This window comes from Vulpes vulpes, chromosome 14, assembly GCF_048418805.1.
Source record: "Vulpes vulpes isolate BD-2025 chromosome 14, VulVul3, whole genome shotgun sequence".
NCBI lineage: Eukaryota > Metazoa > Chordata > Mammalia > Carnivora > Canidae > Vulpes > Vulpes vulpes.
The window spans coordinates 38,891,612-38,915,628 of NC_132793.1; the positions used below are offsets into that span (position 1 = coordinate 38,891,612).

Below are 24,017 nucleotides of genomic sequence, written 5' to 3' on the forward strand. Positions count from 1 at the left end.
CTGGAGTAACCTTGCCTGAGGGCAAAGAAATGGACTCTGTCTCTGTTTTCTCACGTTGCCTTTCATCTAAAGTCGCATTTGGCACTTCAGGAAGAGGAGCATTTGTCCCCATGGTGACTAATGCAAATAGACTACAGGGAGCACTTGGGGGAGTGAGTGGTCTTTGAAGGAGAGAAAAAAAATGTGCCTCTCTAGAGGAACAGTCCACAAAAGTTACTCAGCAGCCAAGGGTCATCCTTTGATAGGGGGGCCAAGGATGGGCTTTGGTCCCCCTTAGAGCTGGTTCTCATTCCCAGGGTGTAGGATCGAGGCACCTCATTGGGTTATACCAGTTAGATGTTCAACTAGCCCAGATCTCTTGTTACGGGCCAGAATAGGGAGTCATGGTGGAGGTAGGGGCCTCTAAACTACACTTAGTCCAGGAACCTTGGGCCAGGTACACTTTCAAGGCTGCTTTTGGTGCCCAGATAAATGCTGCTGTTGTATGGGCCTTTGTCTCAAACCATCACCTCAAGAATGCTATCCTCAGTCTGTAGTGGAATGTTGTGGTTGGCTGCTTCCATGAAAGACATCTGTCATGACATACTGGGTTCAATTAGCTGGTACCATTATTTTCTTAAGATTTTTAAGAAATGAAAAAAAATTATCAAGATGAAGCACATACCTTTCCTATAAATGCCATGGCATTTGCACTCCCAGCCTTTGCTGCCTTTAAGAAGTAGTATAATGCTTTCTGGAGAGAAAAGAACAGTATTATTGACATTCACACATGTATCCTACAAAATAGTTTTTCAAACCAAACTTTATTTCACTTAACATGCATTCAAAAAATATCTATAAGGCACCCACACTGCTTAGGGCACTATTTCAAATGCTATTTCATCCATAAACTTGAAGAATGGGAGCCATACATGGTTCACATGGATGATTTTTAAATGTGAAGACTCATTTCTTATATGTGGAAAGGGATGATGGGCATGTGGCTTTGTGGAGGACAGATGAATCCCAGCACTGGAACTACATTATTGGAGTTCATTACTTTGAAAAAGTATGCTTCGATGTCGACGCTATGTACTTACTTTAGGAGACAGTTTGTACAATTTGGTAGAATTGGATATGTAGCTTCCTAATGTTTATAAGGCAGAGTGAGTAAAACAGGACACATCTGGCTGTCTGCTGAGACCGGGTCTTTTCATGGAGGTAAACTTCAGGCCAATTCTTTCTAAATCAAAATGAAGGCGGCCAGTCAAGCCTCTGATTCTTTTTAGGTCATCACATAATTGAAATGTTCAGTCTAGAACACATAAGGGCTGACCTGGCCCTTGTTGCCCCATTCCCTAGGCCTCATCTTGACCTCCCAGAAGTTCTCCTCAGAAACTACACAAAGCATTAAAAGAAATCTGCCTCAGGAATGAGAAATGAAGATGCTTTCCCAAGTGTCTTTTTAGGATACAACTCTTCTGCTCTTTAAAAAGCCTTGACTAGGTGGATGTACAAGGATCTGTTCCTTCATAAAGACAAGAGAAGATTTAAGGAAGAAATGTGAGTAGTTCTTTTACATGCACATTTGCTCCAGAGGTATTGCCATTTTATTTGGGAGCCACCTCTTGTCACTAAAGTCAGTCTGTCTTGTGAACATAACTAAATACAAATGGCACCAATGTTGAACCTCACACACTATATACCCATTCATCTATCCACCTCTTCTATTCTTCTTTTAATCTTTCAGCAACTTGAAAAGTGCCATATATATGATAATATGTTAAGTATTATAAGTGGTTCATAGATGAATAAAAAACACCATCCCTACATTTGCTCTCTACCAGTACTGCCGAGAAGAAAGGCATATAAGCAAATAGCAATGACAATATGTCATAGATGGGGAAAAAGGAACACTGGAAAGAATTAGAGAGGTATGGAATAACAGAATGGTACATATGTGTTTTACAAGCTTTGTCTTTTCTAATCTTCACAACAGCACTGTAAGGAAGGTCCTATTAATATCTGAGCCTGCACTGTGGTACTAGAGCAAAGTCAAGCAGCTGGTACTAGAGTCCCACAAGGAGCCTGATTTCAATTTCCATGCACTTAGTATTCTGTCTTCATGAAAGGTGTCAAGAAAGAGGATTCAAATGACAAAGGTCTCACAAAAGATGGAGAGGATTCTCCAGGGCAACAGGGCATCATAGTCTGGAGGAATAACATGAGCAAGGAACAGAGATAGAAATGTCTAAGGTATGTCTAGGAAATAGTCATTGCTGAAGTAGAATATCCAAAAGCTAAGATTTACAAAAATATGATGGGGCCATATTATAATAGTCCCGAATACTAGGTCAAGACTTCTATTTTATTTAGTAGAAAATTGAAGCCATTGGAAATTTATGAGCATAAGGGAATCTTGAAACAACAAATGCTGTCCAAATGTCTGGAATAACCTGTCAATTGGATAGGAGGAAATTGTAGCAATGTAGGATTTATCAATCATCTCTCAGTAAACAAATAAAATGTATGATCAAATGCATGATTTACCAATCACAATTATCAGACCCCTAATATAGAAAATGAAGGTGTTTCTTATGAATGCCTCTACTGAGCCAAGACCCAAATATACCTGTAGGTAACTCTCATGGCATGCATCCATTGATTTACATGTCTATTTAACTTTCTGTCTCCTCTAGTGTTGAAACTCCTGTACATAGCAAAGTGTCTACTGTATATCAGGGATGTAGGAAATATTTCTGGAATAAATGCATGAGTGAGTGAATGAAAGGATAAGTTTATAAATCTCTAAAACAGGGGAGCTAGATTTTAAGATTTATAGTCCCTTATAGCTCTCATACTGTGACTCTGTGAAATAATTTTCCAAGTTCAGTTGCAGAATTTGGCTCTCAAAATATTTGGCAATGGAGAATTCAGGGAAAAAGTTACTCTGAGAAACTATATTTGAATTGTTAAAAGAGAATAAGCAAATAAGAATCAGAAGAAAATAAAAATCCTGGAGTTTTCCCCATCTTTAAATATAATGATCCCATAAAGACCAGAGGAATTGAAGCTTTCTCTAATTTCCCCTTCTACACCCTTCTACTCTCATGGCTTATTCAGCATTTCAGTTCTCTTTTACTTGTCTTTAAATTAACCTGCCTTTAGTGCTATTGCTTTAATTGTATAAACATTTACTAAACACTATGTGAAAGTATCATGCAAGCTACTTTGATGAGTCTTTGCTCTCAAAGAGTTAATTATCCATCCATCTATGCATCCATCCATCCATCCATCCATCCATCCATCCATCCATCTGCTGTGGTCTGTATATTTGCATCCCTTCAAAATTCATATGTTGAAAACCTAATACCCAAGGTGATGGTATTAGGAAGTAGGGCCTTTAGAAGGTGACTGGCACAGAGCTTTCATGGATGGGCTTAGTGCCTTTATAAACAAGGCCCCAGAGAGCTAGCTCACTCTTATTTACATAAGAGTGATACAATGAGAGGTCCATAAACTAGAAGAGGGCCCTATTCAACCATGCTGGCACCTTGATCTCAAACTTCTAGCCTCTGGAAATGTGAGAAATAGATTTTGGTTGTTTATAAGCCACCCAGACTATGGTATTTTTGTTATAGCCCCTGAAACAGACTAAAGCACCATCCATCCTTCCTTCAAATATTTACTGAGCACCTACAATTATATTTTACTGATTCTAAGATGTGCCCCCCCTCACACTTTAATCAGGACACTTTTTACTACCAATGGCATCATGTGATTTATATTGGCAGTGTTTTCTTCTTTCTCAATAGATCATAAAATAAAGTACCTTATAATTGATGGTATCTTAGATAGAATGAATATAGTATGTCCCATACATTATGCTAAGTGAAATTTTATTATTTAAACACATATCTTCTTAAAACAATGAGCGTGATTTTTCATTGGTTCAAGAAAATCTCTAGTTTAATCAGTTTGTAGCATTTCCCCTAGAATGAAATGCCAAGAAAATGTATTATTTTTTTAAAAAATTGTGAATACTTCTTTTGTCTCAAAATCTGTAAATCATTCTTTTCAGGATTTCAGATTCTTGTCTTTTTAATGGGTGGCAAGGTAGACAAAGCAATTGCCCTTACATATCTGATATTATGCTTCTGCTAGGTTTAATTATACCATATCCACTTTAATAATATGCAGCCAAATACCCAGCTTTCCTAATTCAATTCATTCTGAGCCTGTATAAATTTAGGAATGCAAATTACATTAAAAGGTATGTGTAGAAATTCAAGATAATGTAATCAAGGATCGCATATACAATATTTTTCAGTAATTAAGAATTTGGTAGTAGGAGAGAGAGAGGTGAAAATATTGCTTATAGTGACAACTCATGAGAGATATTAATTTAATCAAATAATGAGGAGGGAAAAAAAGGCAAACTAATTATTTTCTGGTATTTTAATATTTAATTTGGTGGGCAGTAAATTGGGCATTACTTACAATTATAGAGAACATTACACTAATAATTTTCTTTGATGGACTGAAGCATTAGCATACTGACTCAAGTGGTGGTTTTCAGGCTGAGGGCCTGAAATATAACATGTAATGCTTATATGCATTATATGCATTATAAGATATAATGCTTAGGATGCTATCATTCATTCATTTATTCATTCATTCCTTCATTCAACAAATACTGAGCCCTAATATGTACCTAGTACTATTGGAGTATAGGATACATAGTAGCAAGACAGACAAGACTTTACATTCCATTGTGGGGAGACAAATAATAAACAAGTCAAGATGAATATATGGGCTAGAGGAAAATAAACACTATGATGGGATGAATGGTGGAAGAACAGACTTGATCAAGAAAATCCTCTCTAAGGAGGTAAGACTCAGAAAGATAAGAGGCTAGCCATGGGAATAGTTGTAGTAACATTCTTTCAGAAATTAGGTTTATCCTTTTAACTTCTCTCACTACTTTGCATCTCCCATGCCACTCCAAGTTGAGCCTGGTGCAGCTAAGCTGTGGTAAACTCCAAAAATGACCACAACATTTTGCAGTTGTACCTATTTGAAGAAGTCCCTTTTTCCTGTCTGTTCCATGTTGGCTGGCCTTGTAATTTGCTTTGGCCAAAAGAACATGGTGGAAGTGATTTGTGAGTTCCAACCCTAGGCTTTAAGAGACTTTTGTGCTTGTGTTCTTTCACCATGTGAAAAGTTTAAGCCCAGTAGCCTGGAGGAAAGGAGCTTGTGGAGAGACCCAGTCATCCTAGGTGTCACAGATGAGGTCATCATAAACCAGGCAGCCCTGGTCAGTATTCTACAGATGCATGAGCAACCCTTGTCAAGATTGGTTGAGCCTGTCTAACACCAGAAGAATTACTCAGCTGAGCCCAGCCAAAACTGCTGACCACCCAAAATCAGGAATTTAATAAGTGGTTGTTGTTTTAAGCCATCTAAGTTGAGGAGTGGTTTATCATGTAGCCTAAACTAACTGATACATAAGCCAACCAGTCTTGAGGTTTGAAACCTTGACTGGAGCCCTCCATGTAGGTTGGGTTTATTAGGTTGAGGAAACCTCATGGACAAGCCTATGCTTGCCGCCAGAATGTGCCTGAACCATGCTGATGTTTCTGGAATTAAACCAGACTTTTGGATGGGAAGCATGGGGCCCAACCATACCATTTGAAAGTTTTAGCTAAAGAAACCTGACAAATCATATCATTCCTTCTTTTTGCTTTATAAATGAGGAAACTAAATTTTAGAGGTTGTATACCACCGCCACCCCCAGGTAAAGAAGAAAAAGGTTTAATGGGAAGAGCACAGGCTTTGAATGCTGAAGCCCAGATTTCAAATTCTGTTTTTTTTTTTTTTTAAGATTTTACTTATTTATTCATGAGAGATGCAGAAAGAGAGAGTCAGAGACACAGGCAGAGGGAGAAGCAAGCTCTATGCAGGGAGCCTGATGTGGGACTTGATCCCTGAACTCCAGGATCACGCCCTGGGCGGAAGGCAGGCTCTAAACAGCTGAGCCACCCAGGGATCCCTCAAGTTCTGATTCTTAACATTATTACCCAGCTGTGATACTTGAAACAATTTACCCTTCTAGTCTCAGCTCCTCATCTGTAAAATAGAGATAATAAAACCTCTGTTAGGGCAGCCCCGGTGGCGCAGCAGTTTGGCGCCGCTTGCAGCCCAGGGCATGATCCTGGAGACCCGAGATCGAGTGTATTTTATCACATTTTATGAAATTAACTTTGACATTTGGCCAACGTGTACTGTACCTCATATAAAACATAAGTTATACTCATAAAAACAATATAAAGTGAAATGAATAGTAACAAGAGATTACTCTTTTATATAACCACCTTAATAAAGTAGATATTTCTATTGTTTAGCCATTGGGACTATGTTGGAATAGGGTCTGTTTTCCGTGGAGACAGTGAGCACAAGGCTTCTATAAAATAACAAGGGCTGCAAAACCATCTTTTAAAAAGAATGCCAGGTACTTCCTCAGATCTGAGGGTATCTATGGCCTTGAAACCACAAATAGAATCTAGATGAGATCTTATCCCCTGGCTCTAGTATCTTATTGAGATCTTGTGTAGATCAAGTTTATTTGCTTTTTCTTCCATGATAAATTTGAGTTGTTAATTAATCTTCTAACCTCATTGAGATAAAGTAAGGTTAAGCAACATGATTGAAAGGAGCTTTGCAAATTTATAAAGATGTTTAATAATATTTCTAATTATATTGTAAATGGCTTGAGGCTGGTCCTCAGACCCCTTACCAAGAAACTCCCAGGTGGACTCTCCACAGATGGCTTTTGGGGAATGGGTGTGTCCAGTGCTGGCAGGTGAAGGTATTTACTTCACCTAACCCCAGTTACAGTGAGAAGAGGTGGGAGCATGGAAACTCTCTGGCCCCAAATGCTCTTTCAGAAGCCTCTATTCCTTAGTACTTAGAGGTAGGTAGGAATGCTTCCTTTGGTGAATTTTGTTCTTCCTCAAAAGCTAATAAGCGGATCTGACCAAGGAAGTAGCAATGGGCTCTGCCCAGAAACTTTTCCATGCCACCTCCTTCTTTTTTCCCTCACCACTCTCCTCCCCATCCCACATGACAGTCTTGAGATTGACTTACATAGTAATCCTGATCCAGGCCTTTCCTCCCAATTAGATGCAATTGTCCAAGAGATACCTAGGAATGACAATTTTTGCAAATTATTTTAGCAATAGCATTAATTTAAATGAAAACAAGCTAATTATATCTTACCTGAAAAATAAATAAATAAAAAGGGTGAAGAAAATGTTTAGTTGGTGATTTTATTTTAGTATACTATTTCAGTTTGATGCAATTGGTATGCCTAAAAATGAAGCAGAAAAAATCTTCCAGGCCATATCTTTTATTGGGTAGGTGACTGACGCTGGGCATCTGGCTTCCACAGTGGCAGGAAGCTGGTCTGCTGGTATATAGCAACGTCTGGAAACATGAACCTAGCAGCCTTTACTCTTGGCTATCAAAGGTCACACAAATGCTGTCCCCTCCCCATTCTCAAAGACATAACACTTCTGAATGCTGGTAAGAGTTCATTCATACTAAATTCAACACTGCATCCAGTGTTTTTTCTATACTTAAAATCTAGGTGTTTTTCTTTTTTTTTAAGTAAAATTTTTAGAAGTAAATGTAAAGGAAAAATTTGCCATTACTATGACAACTGGCTTTCACGTAAGGCTATTGAAACTGCAAGTAGCAGGGAACAAGAAAAGAAGATGGGGTGTTTCTAACTTCTCAGGATGGAGCATTGTTAGCTCTTTTAGAACTCAGTAAACCAAACCCCTTGTAATTTACATGTTCTAAAAATCCAAATCTGTCTGTATACATTACTTGTATCTGAACATCTCCTCTTTCTGCCAAAAATTTGTAGTATTGGTATATGTCCCAATCCAAAATCTCACTGTTAGAACTCAGATTTTCAGGTCTCTCAGTTAGTCTCACTTTTTCCACAGGAATTCCTTCACTTTTTTCCAATTTGTCAGCAACTGTGAACAGAAACAAACTGGAGAATAGCTAGAATACATAAACTTGCAAGAGATAATAGTCAATTTAGAGAAAACACTGTTAGGCCTATTAAATTCTTAGAGATCTGGTCTACTAACAGAAAAGGAGATCTACCCTTAGGAGATATAAATGTACTGATTTTTATTTATATCGTTCTGAGAAAAGTACAAGAAACCTCATTATTTTTTGCCGTCCTTACAAAAATTGTATCAACATATATCAGACGCTACTGAAGAGCTTGGCCAAGCAGGCTCAAGAAAAGAAGACAGATGTTAGCAAGCAACTGACCCCTTCTACCACTGGCTTTTTCCAAGATTAAAACTACAAATAGGAATAATAGCTGTTCCTAAATTACTTCCTATGAATAGTCTGAAAATAAATATAAATTGTTTGAATAAATCTAACAGAGTTTATATGTAGTAATTCCAATTTCATTAAGCATATGAAATGATCTTGTTATATGTATAGCATCTAACAGTAAGAAACAGTTATTTTCCTCTTTTCTTTCTCAGATCCTAATAATGCCAAAGATGTGTATTTAGATATTATTCTGATTACAGAAATTAACCATATGAACCTTACCCTATTCACTTCTTAGAAGATTTTTATTTAAAAAATCTATCATGAGTCTGGTTCAATGATGTGCAAGATGAAATGTTATACACAACTTTGAAAATAGATTCTAGAAACATACATTAATCTCCTGCTCTATTTTTTTGTAGACAAAGGATAGAGTAATAGAATAATGATTACTTGAATTGTTCTCAAGTGCAGTGATAGAGATTGATAGTGTATGTATCTTAAGTCCATTTCTTCAGGAATTTTTAACAAGCCATCCCATATTCCAAATGTAAGAATGAGAAAAGTTGTTTAATATTTATTTATTTATTTATTAAGATTTTATTTATTTATTAATGAGGGACACAGAGAGAGAGAAGCAGGGATACAGGCAGAGAGAGGAGCAGGGTCCATGCAGGGAGCCCGAGGTGGGACTCAATCCTGAGACTCCAGGATCATGGCCTGGGCCAAAGGCAGGCACTCAACTGCTGAGCCACCCAGGTGTCCCCTGTTTAATATTTATTTATTTATTTTTTTAAATTTTATTTATGATAGGCACACAGTGAGAGAGAGGGAGAGAGGCAGAGACACAGGCAGAGGGAGAAGCAGGCTCCATGCACCGGGAGCCCGACGTGGGATTCGATCCCGGGTCTCCAGGATCGCGCCCTGGGCCAAAGGCAGGCGCTAAACCGCTGCGCCACCCAGGGATCCCCTGTTTAATATTTATTGATGCTACATTCAAATTTTCAATTGAAGGATAGCACAGCACAAGAACATAGGTACATATTCTAACAAAAATAAAAGATGAGCACATCCATTTAAAGCTTTTGAAAATTAACTATTAAGAAATCAGAAAACTCTACATTGTGTTAGAAGGATTGTAACAAATATTAAAAGCATGGTCATTTCATACTTTCATAAATACAACAACTGCATTTATATATTCTTCTAATTGCTCAACAAGTCTATTTATCTTAAAATAAATTATGTGAATTACTCACTATAATCTGCCACCTTCTTGTAATGATTTAGGGCAACTTCACAATTTTGTAGAACATTGATTCCTGACAAATATCTGTACCCCTGAAACACAAGCATATATATTCTTAATATTCTGACAGGGTTGTATTTATAACATACCTAGGTAGGCCCAAGAATATTTAATTTACATACCAAAATCATTTGGGACATCATGCTTCCTCCAGCACTTCCAAAGGTGTAATATATTAGTGCCTAAAGTAAAAAAAAAAAAAAAATCTATGTCTATATCCAGCATCTATATTTGAAGCTCAAGTCAATCATTTTTTTTTATTCCTATCCCAGCAATGAACCTTGAACTACTCCAAAATAAATTCCAAATTTCATCCTCTTAATCTGTAAAAATGGCTGACATTTTTGGAGGGCTTAGTGAACTTTGGAGTCTGTGAAAAGGGCATTGTACATGATATTTCATTTAATCATCAGGAAATACCTATGAAGTAGATATTATTTATCTATCATGGCAAACCTGAAATATGGAACATTAAGAAACTTATGGTATTTTAACCTTAAACTTCTGGCTATTGAGATGGTGCTTTTAAATACCACTCTCAAGTGACTCTTTTACCTAAAGAGGAGCCTATTCAATGTTCTTTTTAAAAAAATTCAGATTTGTTCCAGAAAAAAATAGAATGACCTTACCTTGGCTTGATTGTATTCCATTCCTATTCCATAAGAAGACAAAAATCCTAATGCCTAAAACCCAAAAGAAAACAAAAACTAACTAAATCCATTTATTTCACAATTATTCTTATTTACACTGGTTAAAGGTATTTTAAATATCTGCTCCATAATAATTTGTATTGTTGATTTATTTCCTATCCTACAAAAAAATGCCTTTTTATACTTTTGCTAAGACTGTAAGAATTTGGAAAAGGCAATAGTGGGAATTTTATATAATATATGTGAAAATAGGCTAATATTTACTGAGCTTTAGTATTCCCCATATGAATGAGACCATATAATGTTTGTCCTTCTCTGATTGACTTATTTCACTCAGCATAATACCCTCCAGTTCCATCCACGTTGAAGTAAATGGTGGGTATTTGTCGTTTCTAATGGCTGAGTAATATTCCATTGTATACACAGACCACAGCTTCTTTATCCATTCATCTTTCGATGGACATCGAGGCTCCTTCCACAGTTTGGCTATTGTAGACATTGCTGCTAGAAACATCAGGGTGCAGGTGTCCCGGCGTATCATTCCATCTGTATCTTTGGGGTAAATCCTCAGCAGTGCAATTGCTGGGTCGTAGGACAATTCTATTTTTAACTCTTTGAGGAACCCCCACACAGTTTCCAGAGTGGCTGTACCAGTTCACATTCCCACCAACAGTGCAAGAAGGTTCCCCTTTCACCACATCCTCTCCAATATTTGTTGTTTCCCGTCTTGTTAATTTTCCCCATTCTCACTGGTGTGAGGTGGTATCTCATTGTGGTTTTGATTTGTATTTCCCTAATGGCCAGTGATGCGGAGCATTTTCTCATGTGCCTGTTGGCCATGTCTATATCTTCCTCGATGAAATTGCTGTTCATGTCTTCTGCCCACTTCATGATTGGATTGTTTGTTTCTTTGTTGTTGAGTTTAATAAGTTCTTTATAGATCTTGGATACTAGTCCTTTATCTGATAGGTCATTTGCAAATATCTTCTCCCATTCTGTAGGTTGTCTTTTAGTTCTGTTGACTGTTTCTTTTGCTGTGCAGAAGCTTTTTATCCTGATTACATCCCAAGAATTCATTTTGGCTTTTGTTTCCCTTGCCTTTATGGATGTATCTTGCAAGAAGTTGCTGTGGCCAAGTTCAAAAAGGGTGTTGCCTATGTTCTCCTCTAGGATTCTGATGGATTCTTGACTCACATTCAGATCTTTCATCCATTTTGAGTTTATCTTTGTGTATGGTGTAAGAGAATGGTCTAGTTTCGTTCTTCTGCATGTGGCTGTCTAATGTTCCCAGCACCATTTATTGAAGAGACCGTCCTTTTTCCAGTGGATATTCTTTCCTGCTCTGTCAAATATTAGTTGACCATAAAGTTGAGGGTCCACTTCTGGATTCTGTTCCATTGATCCATGTGTCTGTTTCTGTGCCAGTACCACACTGTCTCTATGATCACAGCTTTGTAGTACAAACTGAAATCTGGCATTGTGATGCCCCCAGCTATGGTTTTCTTTTTTAGTATTCCCCTGGTGATTCTTGGTCTTTTCTGATTCCACACAAATCTTAAGATGATTTGTTCCAACTCTGTGAAGAAAGTCCATGGTATTTTGATAGGGATTGCATTGAATGTGTAAATCGCCCTGGGTAGCATAGACATTTTCACAATATTTATTCTTCCAATCCATGAGCATGGAATGTTTTTCCATCTCTTTGTGTCTTCCTCAAAATCTTTCAGAAGTTTTCTGTAGTTTTGAGTGTATAGATCCTTTACCTCTTTAGTTGGGTTTATTCCTAGGTATCTTATGCTTTTGGGTGCAATTGTAAATGGGATTGATTCCTTAATTTCTCTTTCTTCAGTCTCATTGTTAGTGTATAGAAATGCCACTGATTTCTGAGCATTGGTTTTGTATCTTGCCACACTGCCGAATTGCTGTATGAGTTCTAGCAATCTCAAGGTGGAGTCTTTTGGGTTTCTAAGTACAGTATCATGTCATCTGCGAAGAGGGAGAATTTGACTTCTTCTTTGCCATTTTAAATGGCTTTTATTTCTTTTTGTTGCCTGATTGCCGAGGCTAGGACTTCTTCTACTATGTTGAATAGCAGTGGTGAAAGTGGACATCCCTGTTGTGTGTCTGATCTTAGGGGAAAGGCTCCCAGTGTTTCCCCATTGAGAATGATACTTGCTGTGGGCTTTTCATAGATGGCTTTTAAGATACTGAGGGAGGTTCCCTCTATCCCTATACTCTGAAGAGTTTTGATCAGGAATGGATGCTGTATTTTGTCAAATGCTTTCTCTGCATCTATTGAGAGGATCATATGGTTCTTATTTTTTCTCCTGCTGATATGATGAATCACATTGATTGCTTTATGAGTGTTGAACCAGCCTTGCATCCCAGACTCCCCGTGTCCCCCGAGCTTCTGCCAAAACTGGGGATAAATCCCACTTGGTCATGGTGAATCATTTTGTTAATGTATTGTTGGGTCCTATTGGCTAGTATCTTGTTGAGGATTTTTGCATCTGTGTTCATCAAGGATATTGGTCTATAATTCTCCTTTTTAGTGGGGTCTTTGTCTGGTTTTGGAATTAAGGTGATGCTGGCCTCATAGAACGAGCTTGGAAGTATTCCATCTTTCTATTTTTTGAACAACTTTAGTAGAATAGGTATTGTTTCTTCTTAAACGTTTGATAGAATTCCCCTGGGTAGCCATCTGGCCCTAGACTTTTGTGTCTTGGGAGGTTTTTGATGACTGCTTCAATTTCCTCCCTGGTTTTCAACCTGTTCAGGTTTTCTATTTCTTCCTGTTCCTGTTTTGGTAATTTGTGGGTTTCCAGAAATGCGTCCATTTCTTCTAGACTGCCTAATACTGGGATATAGCTGCTTATAATAAGTTTTTAAAATCATTTGTATTTCCTTGGTATTGATGGTGATCTCTCTTTTTTCATTCGTGATTTTACTAATTTGAGTCTTTTTTCTCTTTTTTTTTTAATAAGGCTGGCTAAGAGTTTATCTATCTGATTAATTCTTTCAAAGAACCAACTCCTGGTTTTGTTGATCTGTTCCACAGTTCTTCTGGTCTCTATTTCATTGAGTTTTGCTCAAATCTTTATTAACTCTCTTCTTCTGCTGGGTGTAGGATCTATTTGTTGTTTTTTCTCCAGCTCCTTTCACTGCAACGTTAGCTTTTGTATTTGAGTTCTTTCCAGTTTTTTGATGAATGCTTTTATTTCAATGTATTTCCCCCTCAGGACTGCTTTTGCTGTATCCCAAAGATTTTGAACTTTGTATCTTCATTCTCATTAGTTTCCATTAATCTTTTTAATTCTTCTCTAATTTCCTGGTTGACCCTTTCATCTTTTAGCAGGATGGTCTTTAACCTCCACGTGAAGTGGAGAATTTCTTCTAAATTTCTTAGAATTTCTTCTAAACTTCTTTTTGTGATTTAGTTCTAGTTTCAAAGCATTATGGTCTGAAAATATGCAGGGGACAATCCCAATCTTTCGGTATTGGTTAAGACCTGATTTGTGACCCAGTATGTGGTCTATTCTGGAGAAAGTTCCAAGTGCACTTGAGAAGAATGTGTATTCAGTTGCATTTCGATGTAAAGTTCTGTAAATATCTGTGGAATCCATCTGGTCCCGTGCATCATTTAACGTCTTTGTTTCTTTGGAGATGTTGTGCTTAGAAGATCTGTCAATTACAGAAAGCGCTGTGTTCAAGTCTCCCAGTATAAGTGTATTATTATCTATGTATGTCTTAACTTTGGTTATTAATTGATTGATATACTTGGCAGCTCCCGCACTCGGGGCATAAATATTCATCATTGTTAGGTCATCTTGTTGGATAGATCCTTTAAGCATGATATAGTGTTCCTCTTCATCTCTTACTACAGTCTTTGGGATAAACTTTAATTTATCGTATATGAGGATGGCTACCCCTGCTTGCTTTTGAGGACCATTTGAATGGTAAATGGTTCTCCAACCTTTTATTTTCAGGCTGTAGGTGTCCTTAGGTCTAAAATGAGTCTCTTGTAGACAGCAAATAGATGGGTCTTGCTTTTTTATCCAGTCTGAAACCCTGTGCCTTTTGATGGGATCGTTAAGCCCATTCACATTCAAAGTTACTATTGAAGATAGAAATTTAGTGTCATCATAATACCTATTCAGTCCCTGTTTTATGGATTGTTTTCTTGGACCTCCTCTTTCTTTTACAAAATCCCCCTTAGTATTTCTTGCAGAGCTGGTTTGATGGTCACATATTGTTTTAGTTTCTGCCTATCTTGGAAGCTCTTTATCTCTCCTTCTACTCTCAATGAGAGCCTTGCTGGATTGAGTATTCTTGGCTGCAGGTTCTTCTCATGTAGGACCCTGAATATTCCTGTCAGCCCTTTCTGGCCTGCCAGGTCTCTGTGGAGAGGTCTGCTGTTAACCTAATACTTCTTCCCATAAAGGTTAGGAATTTATTGTCTCTTGCTGCTTTAAGGATCTTCTCTTTATCTTTGGAATTTGCAAGTTTCACTATTAGATGTCGGGGTGTTGAATGGTTTTTATTGATTTTGGGAGGGGGGAATCTCTCTATCTCCTGGATCTGAATGCCTGTTTCCCTCCCCAAGTTAGGGAAGTTCTTAGCTATTATTTGTTCAAATACACTTTCTGGTCCTCTGTCCCTTTTGGCGCCTTCTGGAACCCCAATTAAACATAGATTTTTCCTTCTGAGGCTGTCATTTATTTCCCTTAACCTTTCCTCATGATCTTTTGTTTTTCTTTATCCTCAGCTTCCATCCTTGCCATCAACTTGTCTTCTATGTCACTCGCTCGTTCTACTACCTCATTAACCCTCGTTGTTAGGACCTCCAGTTTGGATTGCATCTCATTTAACTGATTTATAATTTCAGCCTAATTAGATCTAAATTCTGCAGTCATGAAGTCTTTTGATTCCTTTATGCTTTTTTTCCAGAGCCACCAGTAGCTTTATAATTGTGCTTCTGAATTGGCTTTCTGACATCGAATTGTAATCCAAATTCTGTAACTCTGTGGGAGAGAGTACCGTTTCTGATTCTTTCTTTTGTGGTGAGTTCTTCCTTCTAGTCATTTTGCTCAGTGCAGAGTGGCTAAAAACAAGTTGTGCTGGAAAAAGGAAGCAAAAGGGGAAATACGGGGTGGAGACAAACAAACAAAAAACAAAAAAATAAGGAGGAGTATCCTCTGATTCTATATACTGTAAGTCCCTCGACTTCCCCTAGAGCTTTCCAGTGGTGCTTGGTTAAGAACTTGCTCTTCCCCTGTCCTTCCAGCTGTCTTCTGGGTGAGGGGCCTGCTCTGCTGATTCTCAGGTGTGTGCACCTGGGGGCGCTGCCCCGCTGCCTGCCAGGTGCACGGTTCAGTGGGATCTGTTTATCCTGTGAGGCTCCTACTTCCTGATGACCCCGCTCAGTCCCAGGCACAAGCTGACATCAGGAGGAACAACAATAGTGGGCGGCGGCCAGCTCTCCAGCCCTGGAGTCAGCTCCAGCAGTAATTACTGCAGTCTTCTAGTCCATAGGGGCTTGGATGCTCGGGGTCGGGGGGTGCTGATCTGGACAGCTTGGTGCCTCCCGGGGGCAGAAGAGTCCTCGCTGTCCTGTGCCTTCCTGGCCTCTGCCTGTCCCAAGGGGAGCACCAGATTCTGGGCTGTGTCCCCTGGCGCCCTGGGCTCCGGGGCCTGCACCGCTGGAATCCTGCTCCCAGGGCCCCACAGCCCCCTCCGTGCGGAGCCTCCGCGGGAGGTGCTCCCAAGGCCCGACCCGTCGCGCCCTCCAGCCCTTTAGGGAGCTCGGCCACGGGGTGTGGTGTGCTCCCCCCGGAGTGCAGTTCCTCTGTTAGTGACCCCTGGAACCTGGGGGCTCCACTGCCCCTTCTGGGATCCTGCTCGAGCTCCCAGGAGGGCCTTTCCGTCGGGAAGATTGGTATAGCTTCTGCTTCTCCAGGACTGGGCTTTCCTGTCCTGGGGGCTCTCGCAGCCCGGCCTTAGCCCGGCTCCTCACGGGGCCCCTCCCCCTTGGATGCTTTTTCATTTTATTTTTTTCCGTCTTCCTACCTTGATAGAAGGGCAAACTCTTCTCTCTGTAGTGTTCCAGCTGTTCTCTCTTTAAATCTCAGGCCGAATCCTTGTTTCCAGGATGATTTGAAAGTTATCTAGGTAAGTTGGTGGGGACAGGTGACTTGGGGACCCTGTTCTTCTGCCATCTTGCCCGCCTCTGGCTCAGTAGTTTAATACTTTTTTTTTAATGTTTTTTAAATTTTTATTTATATATGATAGTCACAGAGAGAGAGAGAGAGAGAGAGAGAGAGAGAGAGAGGCAGAGACATAGGCAGGCAGAGAAACAGGCCCCATGCACCGGGAGCCTGACGTGGGATTGGATTCTGGGTCTCCAGGATCGCGCCCTGGGCCAAAGGCAGGCGCTAAACCACTGCACCACCCAGGGGATCCCTGGCTCAGTAGTTTAAACGTCTGCTTTCAGCCCAGGATCCTGGGATCTAGCCCCCTTTGAGCTCCCTGCTCAGCGCAGAGCCTGCTTCTCCCTCTCTCCTCCAATCATGCTCTCTCTCTTTCTGTCCCGTGTGCACCCTCTCTCTTGAATAAATAAAATTTTTTTAAAAACTTGATTTAATTGTGATTATCTCTTAAGTGGTGGTGTTATTTGCAACTTTTCGTTTTAAAAAATACTTCACTTGGTTTTTTTCTCTAAATTTTCTGCTCATGGATATGTATTACTTTAATATCAGAAAAGTCATTTAGCTCAGATGCATATATTTCCTTAGTTATACAGTTCAAAAAATTGTACTGTAAGTGGGACACCTGGGTGGCTCAGCAGTTGAGCATCTGCATTTGGCTCAGTTTGTGAGATCCCGTAGTCCCAGAATCGAGTCCCACATCCAGCTTCCTGCGTGAAGCCTGCTTCTCCCTCTGCCTATGTCTCTGCCTCTCTCTCTGCATCTCTCATGAATAAATAAATAAGTCTTTTAAAAAATTGCACTGTAAGTTATAAGAAAATCCATTATATTATATAAAAATAACTTTAATTGATATATTAAGGAGAATATGAGTGACTGCATGTTTTTCTCATGCTTGGCAATTCTAGAATAATTCTATCTCAATGGCAAAGATTCCTCATATTTTTATTTTATTTTGGATGTGAATTATAGAGGTGTTCTGTACAGGGACTGTAGCTATTAGCACTGTGCTGCTTTACTGAAAAAAATAATTTTTAGTATCAACCTAATAATCACTTTGATAATTTTAGGATTACCTGTGTAAAGCATTTCATCCTGATGTTAATGCTCTTTTTTGTATTAAAGGGTACAGATCGGATCTGAGCTATTCAGTAAGGTTGATTACTTTTACTTGGTATGCAATTTGAGCTAAAATAATGATCTCAGATACTTTCCAGCCTTGTTCAATAATTAAAGGAAAAATGCTTAATCTTTTAACATAATTTCCTATATAAAAAGTAAAAGTAATATTTAACTTTTAAATTGTTTTTATGGAACTTGAGCAATTTGCTTTGAAATATAATAAAATATCCTCTATGCTAAACTCATTCCATTCAAATTCTGGCTATTACAGCAGTTTCTTACAAACCATGGCACAATTGTTGAGCTCAGAATCAAGTCTTATAAACAAATCTAACTTGCAAAGCTTGACCTTTAAGAATCACTGGAAGTGTCATGGATGTCATCACTATCATACAGCTTCTCTTTTGACTTAAGCATTTTTTTCTAGATTAAGCTTGAACCATTGTATATCCATCTCATTTCATCTCAGCTATATCTCCAAAGAAAGGTCAAATGCTTAAAACTGCTTATTGTTAAGTTGTTAGGTGACAACATCCAAGTGTAAAGAAATAGTAGGACAACACTGACTGTACTCAGCATATTCACTACATGAAAGCTCATAACATCTTTTGTCCTCCTTTAGTGTTGAAAGGAAGGAAGGAAGGAAGGAAGGAAAGAACGAAAGAAAAAAGGAAGGAAGGAAGTTGAGCCCTCCAGATAATTAATTCAAAATCACCTAGTGTTATTTTTTGGTGAAAAGAAAGAGGGAACATGCCTTTGGGGCTGTTTTTTAAAGCTGCTAAAATCAGGGTTTCAGTGCTTACTTGCTAGAGCTTTATTCAGACAGGGCTTCCCTCCCCAGTCACAGGATGGAAAATTAACTCCTGCACAATCCACAACTCACGAATTTCTTCAGTAGAATCAGGCCAAACATGTGATAAGCTGTACACAAAATCATACACTTTTGATGAAAGTATCTTAAAATAGAAGCTCAACTGAATAGAGGAGTTTCTTCATTTTCTTATATAAAGGTCAGTATATTTGTTTGCTGTCAAAGTTTCTATATAAATAAACCAGTTTCTAAGTTGAGAAGAATCAAAAATTGCTAAGAGTTGCAAGAAAAAAAATCTAATATTGACTAAAGAGATCCTTAGAAGGAGCCAATTTAGTCATTTTAAATATAAACTACAAGGATTAGATGAGTATCAGGATTCTAGATACCTTCCATTTGTAATAACAGCCTTTATGGTCAACTTTCCATAAAAGGGAGCTTTTGAGATTAAAGAGGAAGTAGTCAAATTATAGAAGATTTTTTTTTCAATGTATGGATTAAATTTATAAACCACATATTAGAATTATTATGCTTTTGGGAACTAAACTATGCAGTCAGTTCCCTAATTTAAAAAAATGACACAGTTCTTTGACCTTGAAATTATAATAAGAAGTTTAAGAAATTATTCATTTTCTGTTTGAACTATCAGACTTTTTGTATCTTTATTTTAGGGAGACATTTAACAAAGCCTTGCAGGATGTTCTCATGAACTAGATGAAAAAAACAGAAATGTGGGCTTTGATGATAGTAAATAAAGAGTAGACTAATGGGTTGATGCCAAGGTGAAAGCAAGTCTCTGGCAATCTGCCACAGGATTCTGCCTATGACCCTGTGCTCTTCAAATATTTCATCAACTATTAAGATGAATGGCTAAGACTAGATTGTTTTTAACATAAAGTATGGAAAAGTATATTATCAGTGATATACATAAGAGTATGTAATGAACTTCTGTAAATGGTAATTATAGTGAGTAGAACCTTGAAAATATTAGAAACACCAGAGCAGACTTTCACAATTATGTTCATAAATATATATATAATATATATCAATTTCATATATGTATATAAATTTGAGAGAGAGAGCAATGAGCCAGGGGAGAGTCATAGGGAGAGGGAGAAGCAGACTCTCCACTGAGCAGGGAGCCTGATGCAGAGCTCAATCTCAGGACCCTGAGATCATCACCTGAGCTGAAGGCAGACACTTAATGAACTGAGCCATCCAGGTGCTCCCTACATTTATATTCTGGCAAAAAATAGTGTGATTCTGTCAATAAGAGGTGCAAGGAGAAAAAGTAAGAAAGTAATGTAAATGACCTAAAGTGAGAAAGTAATGTAAATGACCTAAAGCATCATCTATAATACAGCAAAATATAGCAAATCTACAGATAATGTGTGAAGTATAAAAATTGACAGCATGTAGTAGCAATTTATCAAGAATCATAATGGTGGTGAGTTATCAGAAGAAAATAGCTGAAACAAAAGTGGTTGTTTATTAAGAGAATAAGGAGTGGCCTGGAGAGGAGCAGGGCATTGATGTTTATATTTTAAACCTTCAGAAGTATTAGAATTTTAATTTTTAGGGACACCTGGGTGGCTCAGTGGTTTAGCACCTGCCTTAGGCCCAGGGTGTGATTCTGGAGTTCTGGATCGAGTCCCACATTGGGCTCCCTGCGTGGAGCCTGCTTCTCCCTCTGCCTGTATCTCTGCCTCTCTCTCTCTCTCTCTCTCTCTTTCTCTCTCTGTGTCTCTCATGAATAAATAAAATCTTTTTTAAAAAGAATTTTAATTTTTAATATGCATACACTTCTCAATATATTAAAATTTACATTTATTTCTCAATTCACACCCCCAAAAGGAATTGTGTTTAAAACTAAAAACAGAAACCCTCTCAAACTGAAAAGAAACCAGTATCCTTGGAAAATATCAAATTCTGGGTGTGGGACAAAAAATGTATAAGATGCCCTTGAAACATTTTCTCATGCAAAGCATCATATCAATATCAAGGTATCATATCATACAATATGATAGCAAGAAAGCTGTCAGAAAACACTATGGTTATGACCAAAGAACTGAGCAAACTCAAAATAGATTCCTACTCACTTAAGGATGGAAAAATTGAGCACTAAAATGAATGATTACCACAATGTACTGAAATACCTCAAACATACCTAAATTCATTAATTCATAATGATTAATAACTAAGAGGAAATAGGATATGTCCACACTCTTCTGTCTTTTGTCAAGAACTGTGGCAATTTTTTCTTAAAAATGGCCACAGCAGGGGTGTCTGGGTGGCATAGTCAGTTATATGTCCCACTCTTGGTTTCAGAGTGGCTCCTGAGGTGGAGCCCCAAATGGGCTTGGAATCTCTCTCTCCTCTTCCTCTGCTCCTATCCCATTAAATAAATAAACAAAATCTTTTTTAAAAATGGCCACAACAATGTTTCTAGTCCCATATGCTAGTTCAGCACCCTAACCGACATAATAAAAAACTGTAGTCTATTTCACCTCCACTACCTAAGGGAGATTCTTGACTATTTCAAACAATAAAGTTTGGTAGAAGTAGTGCTACACTTCCAAGGGTAAGTCATTGAAAGGATACAGCTCTGCCTAGCTCTTTCAGGATGCTAATTCTTGGAACTCAGCCACAATGCTGTGAGGAAGCCTATACAACAGGAGAGGCCACATGTAGGTGGTCTGGCCATCAGCCTCAGCTAAGGTCTCAACCAATATCTAGCATTAACTGCCAAACGTATATATGAATAAGCCTTCAGGTGATTCTATCCCCCAGCCTTTGAGTCTTCCAACTAAGGCCCCCATACTGTGGATCAGAGACAAAACATGTCCATTTTACTTTGACCAGATTCTTGGCCCACAGAACTCTTAGTATAATAAATGGTTGTTTTATGCCACTAGGTTTTGGGATAATTTGTTACATAGCCATAGTAATGGGAACAAGGATACTTATATTGAGAATTAAAAGGATAGGATGCACTTGTCAGAAGCACCTGAAGCAGAGTGCAGCAACATCCATTTGGAGTGAGTTCAAATTTCTTGGCCCAATCCAGGTACATCCCTGGGTATTGAGAGAATTTATAAATTATGTCATTGCCAACTTGTTAGTGATTTTAAGTAAATAAAGAGGGCAGTAAAGAAGCCATAAGTCTTGGAGGATGTAAAATTCTGCAAATCACACATAGTGCTGGTGATTTTATGGTAAGATTCCCCATCATATTTTCAAAATATTTGTTTTTGAAAATCCCATAAAATGAAGCAATACTATTTGTCAAGCAGCATTAGTTCACTAAGAACAATCTGTATTAAGCAAGCTCTATTTTATAGACTTGCTAGATTAAGAAATCTGAAAAATGTGGTAGAGATGATAATTTATATTTTATCCATTATAAGACACCATTGACTGTAAGTTATATAATTATATAAATGATGTCAATTAAAGTTTAAAAATGTTTTCTTATTAGGTTTTTTGTTTTACTCTTATTAGTTGTTTTAGACATTTTAGACATAGATTTCTATTATGTCATTCTTTAATTACACAAAAAAGTAAATAAAAGTTAAATTAATTTAGGTGCTCCAAAATTCTTCTCATTCAGATCTAAATGTATCTGTTTTCAACTTAGAAAACTTCCTTGATAAAAAAAAAAGAAAAGAAAAGAAAAGAAAAGAAAACTTCCTTGATGACTGTCTTTCAGCATATCATTCTCCATACCATTAAGAATGTCAGTAGTGCAACATTTCCTCAGGGAATATTCCTTGATGACTTCCAGGATTTCTTCTAAAGTACTGACTCATTCTAAACTATTAATCCTGATGCTTTCCAATTTGACTAAATTTATACTTCTTTTTCTTCAGTCAAATCACATGTAGCTGAAAGTTGACTTCAAAGTTAGCAGGAAGTTCCTGACAATGTTTGATGTTCAACACCTTAGTCATAATAATCTTTTGTGATAAATAAATTGGTTCCAACAGTTTCTCATTATTCATTAGTTTTTCATCTATTCCTAGGAATTTGGCAATTTCTCCTGCATTAAGTGGGATAACTTGGCTTGTGACAGCCATTCCTTTTGCATATAATTTAGTAACAAAAAGTAATGCATTTCATCAACTTTGGGATATCTCCTTTTTTTTTTTTTTTTTAAGAAACTTGTAACTACTTTGCTTCAACAGGGCTATGACAAATATGGCATCCATGATGTAGATCAAATTCAGAGAACATACAAGATGATGAATATTACCTAAAATACGTCACATGAGGAAGGCAAAATAGAGAATCTTTGTAGGAGAGAACACAAGGTATCAAATAGCTGCCCTCAAGTGTCTACAAGGCAGAAAGTGGCACAAGAAGGAATTGATTTGTTAAGCACCAAATTACCATACAGTTTAAACAATTAAGTACTAAGGCAGCAACTACTATATAGATTAATTTTGATTTACTGTGTATCTACTAACTTAATGAACTTCCCTCCCATCAGCAGAGATGTCCACTTATATTGGTTAGGATTCTCTGAATTTCAAGTACAGAAAATGCAACCAACCTGGCTTAAGCAAAAGTGCAAATTATTGGCTCATTTAACTGTGAAGTGGTATCTGCCTTTAGATAATTTAGATCTAGAGGCCAGAATGAAGATATCAAGACATTCTTTCTCTTTGTTTGTTTGTTTGTTTTTTTTTTTTGATGATGGCTTTATTTTGAGTGGTTTGACCTCATGGAGGCAAAAACAATCACCAACAAACCTAGGTATCTTTATCTCTTAAATATGGAAGTCCCTCTAAAAGAAGCCAGTTTCTTTCCCAGTGATTTCAGCAAAAGTGTTGGGTTAGATCACAAGACCTCCCCCGCCCCCGCAAATCAATCACTGAATACAAGAAGAGAATAATCTGATTGGTTGAGCCTGTATCATTATGCTCTAGATTCAGAAAGTGATAAGGAGCCCATTTGAACTGAGAAAAGAAGGAAAGTGATTTCAAAAAGAAAATCTGGGCAGGTAAAAACAAACCAAAACAAAACACCATACTCTGACCACATCTAAATACAAGATTTTATATGGAAGATCATTCCCAAAAAATTAAAAAGCAAAAAATTTAGTTATTTTCAAAAAATTATCACACAGAAAATAGTTAATTTACTTTCAAAAATAGAAATGATACTACTTTCTTTGACTAGAAGCAGTGAAACTGAAAATTACTGACAAAAAGCTCAAAATTTAACTATAAAAATTTCAAGAGTCTTCTAATTTTTAGCAAATAGCAAAGATAAAATAGAAACTGAAATGACATACTAGGAACTCAGTGACAGCACTATATATAAAAGTTAAGGAATGTGGCTAAAGCCTCATGTAGAGGAAAATATACAGCTTTAAGTTTTTTTTTTTTTAATATACAGCTTTAAATGTTTTAATAAATAAGAAAATTAAACACATATCTCAAAAAGCTAAAAGAAAAAATGAAATAGCAAAAGAAAATAAACCTAGAAAAGGTAAGAGTATTTTTTTTTTTTTTTTTAGGTAAGAGTATTTTAACAGCCTTTTCAGATAATTGTAGATATACTTCTTTGGTTCTACA

At 37.6% G+C, this 24,017-nt stretch overlaps 2 protein-coding genes across 3 annotated transcripts in view; one reads left to right on the forward strand and one right to left on the reverse strand.

Annotated features, from left to right (window-relative positions):
- The window catches only part of NDUFAF5 (NADH:ubiquinone oxidoreductase complex assembly factor 5), a 129,073-nt gene that overhangs the window by 82,600 nt on the left and 22,456 nt on the right, over positions 1-24,017 (forward strand). The window lies entirely within an intron of this gene.
- SEL1L2 (SEL1L2 adaptor subunit of SYVN1 ubiquitin ligase) overlaps positions 1-24,017 on the reverse strand; it is a 62,280-nt gene that overhangs the window by 22,676 nt on the left and 15,587 nt on the right. For both annotated transcript variants that reach the window (XM_026002396.2, XM_072736412.1), the window contains exons 3-8: positions 10,282-10,335; positions 9,775-9,834; positions 9,603-9,684; positions 7,870-8,024; positions 7,126-7,182; positions 665-733 (exon numbers count right to left, since the gene is read on the reverse strand). In XM_026002396.2, coding sequence (XP_025858181.2) covers positions 665-733; positions 7,126-7,182; positions 7,870-8,024; positions 9,603-9,684; positions 9,775-9,834; positions 10,282-10,335 — 477 coding nt within the window. The remainder of the gene's footprint in view (positions 1-664; positions 734-7,125; positions 7,183-7,869; positions 8,025-9,602; positions 9,685-9,774; positions 9,835-10,281; positions 10,336-24,017) is intronic.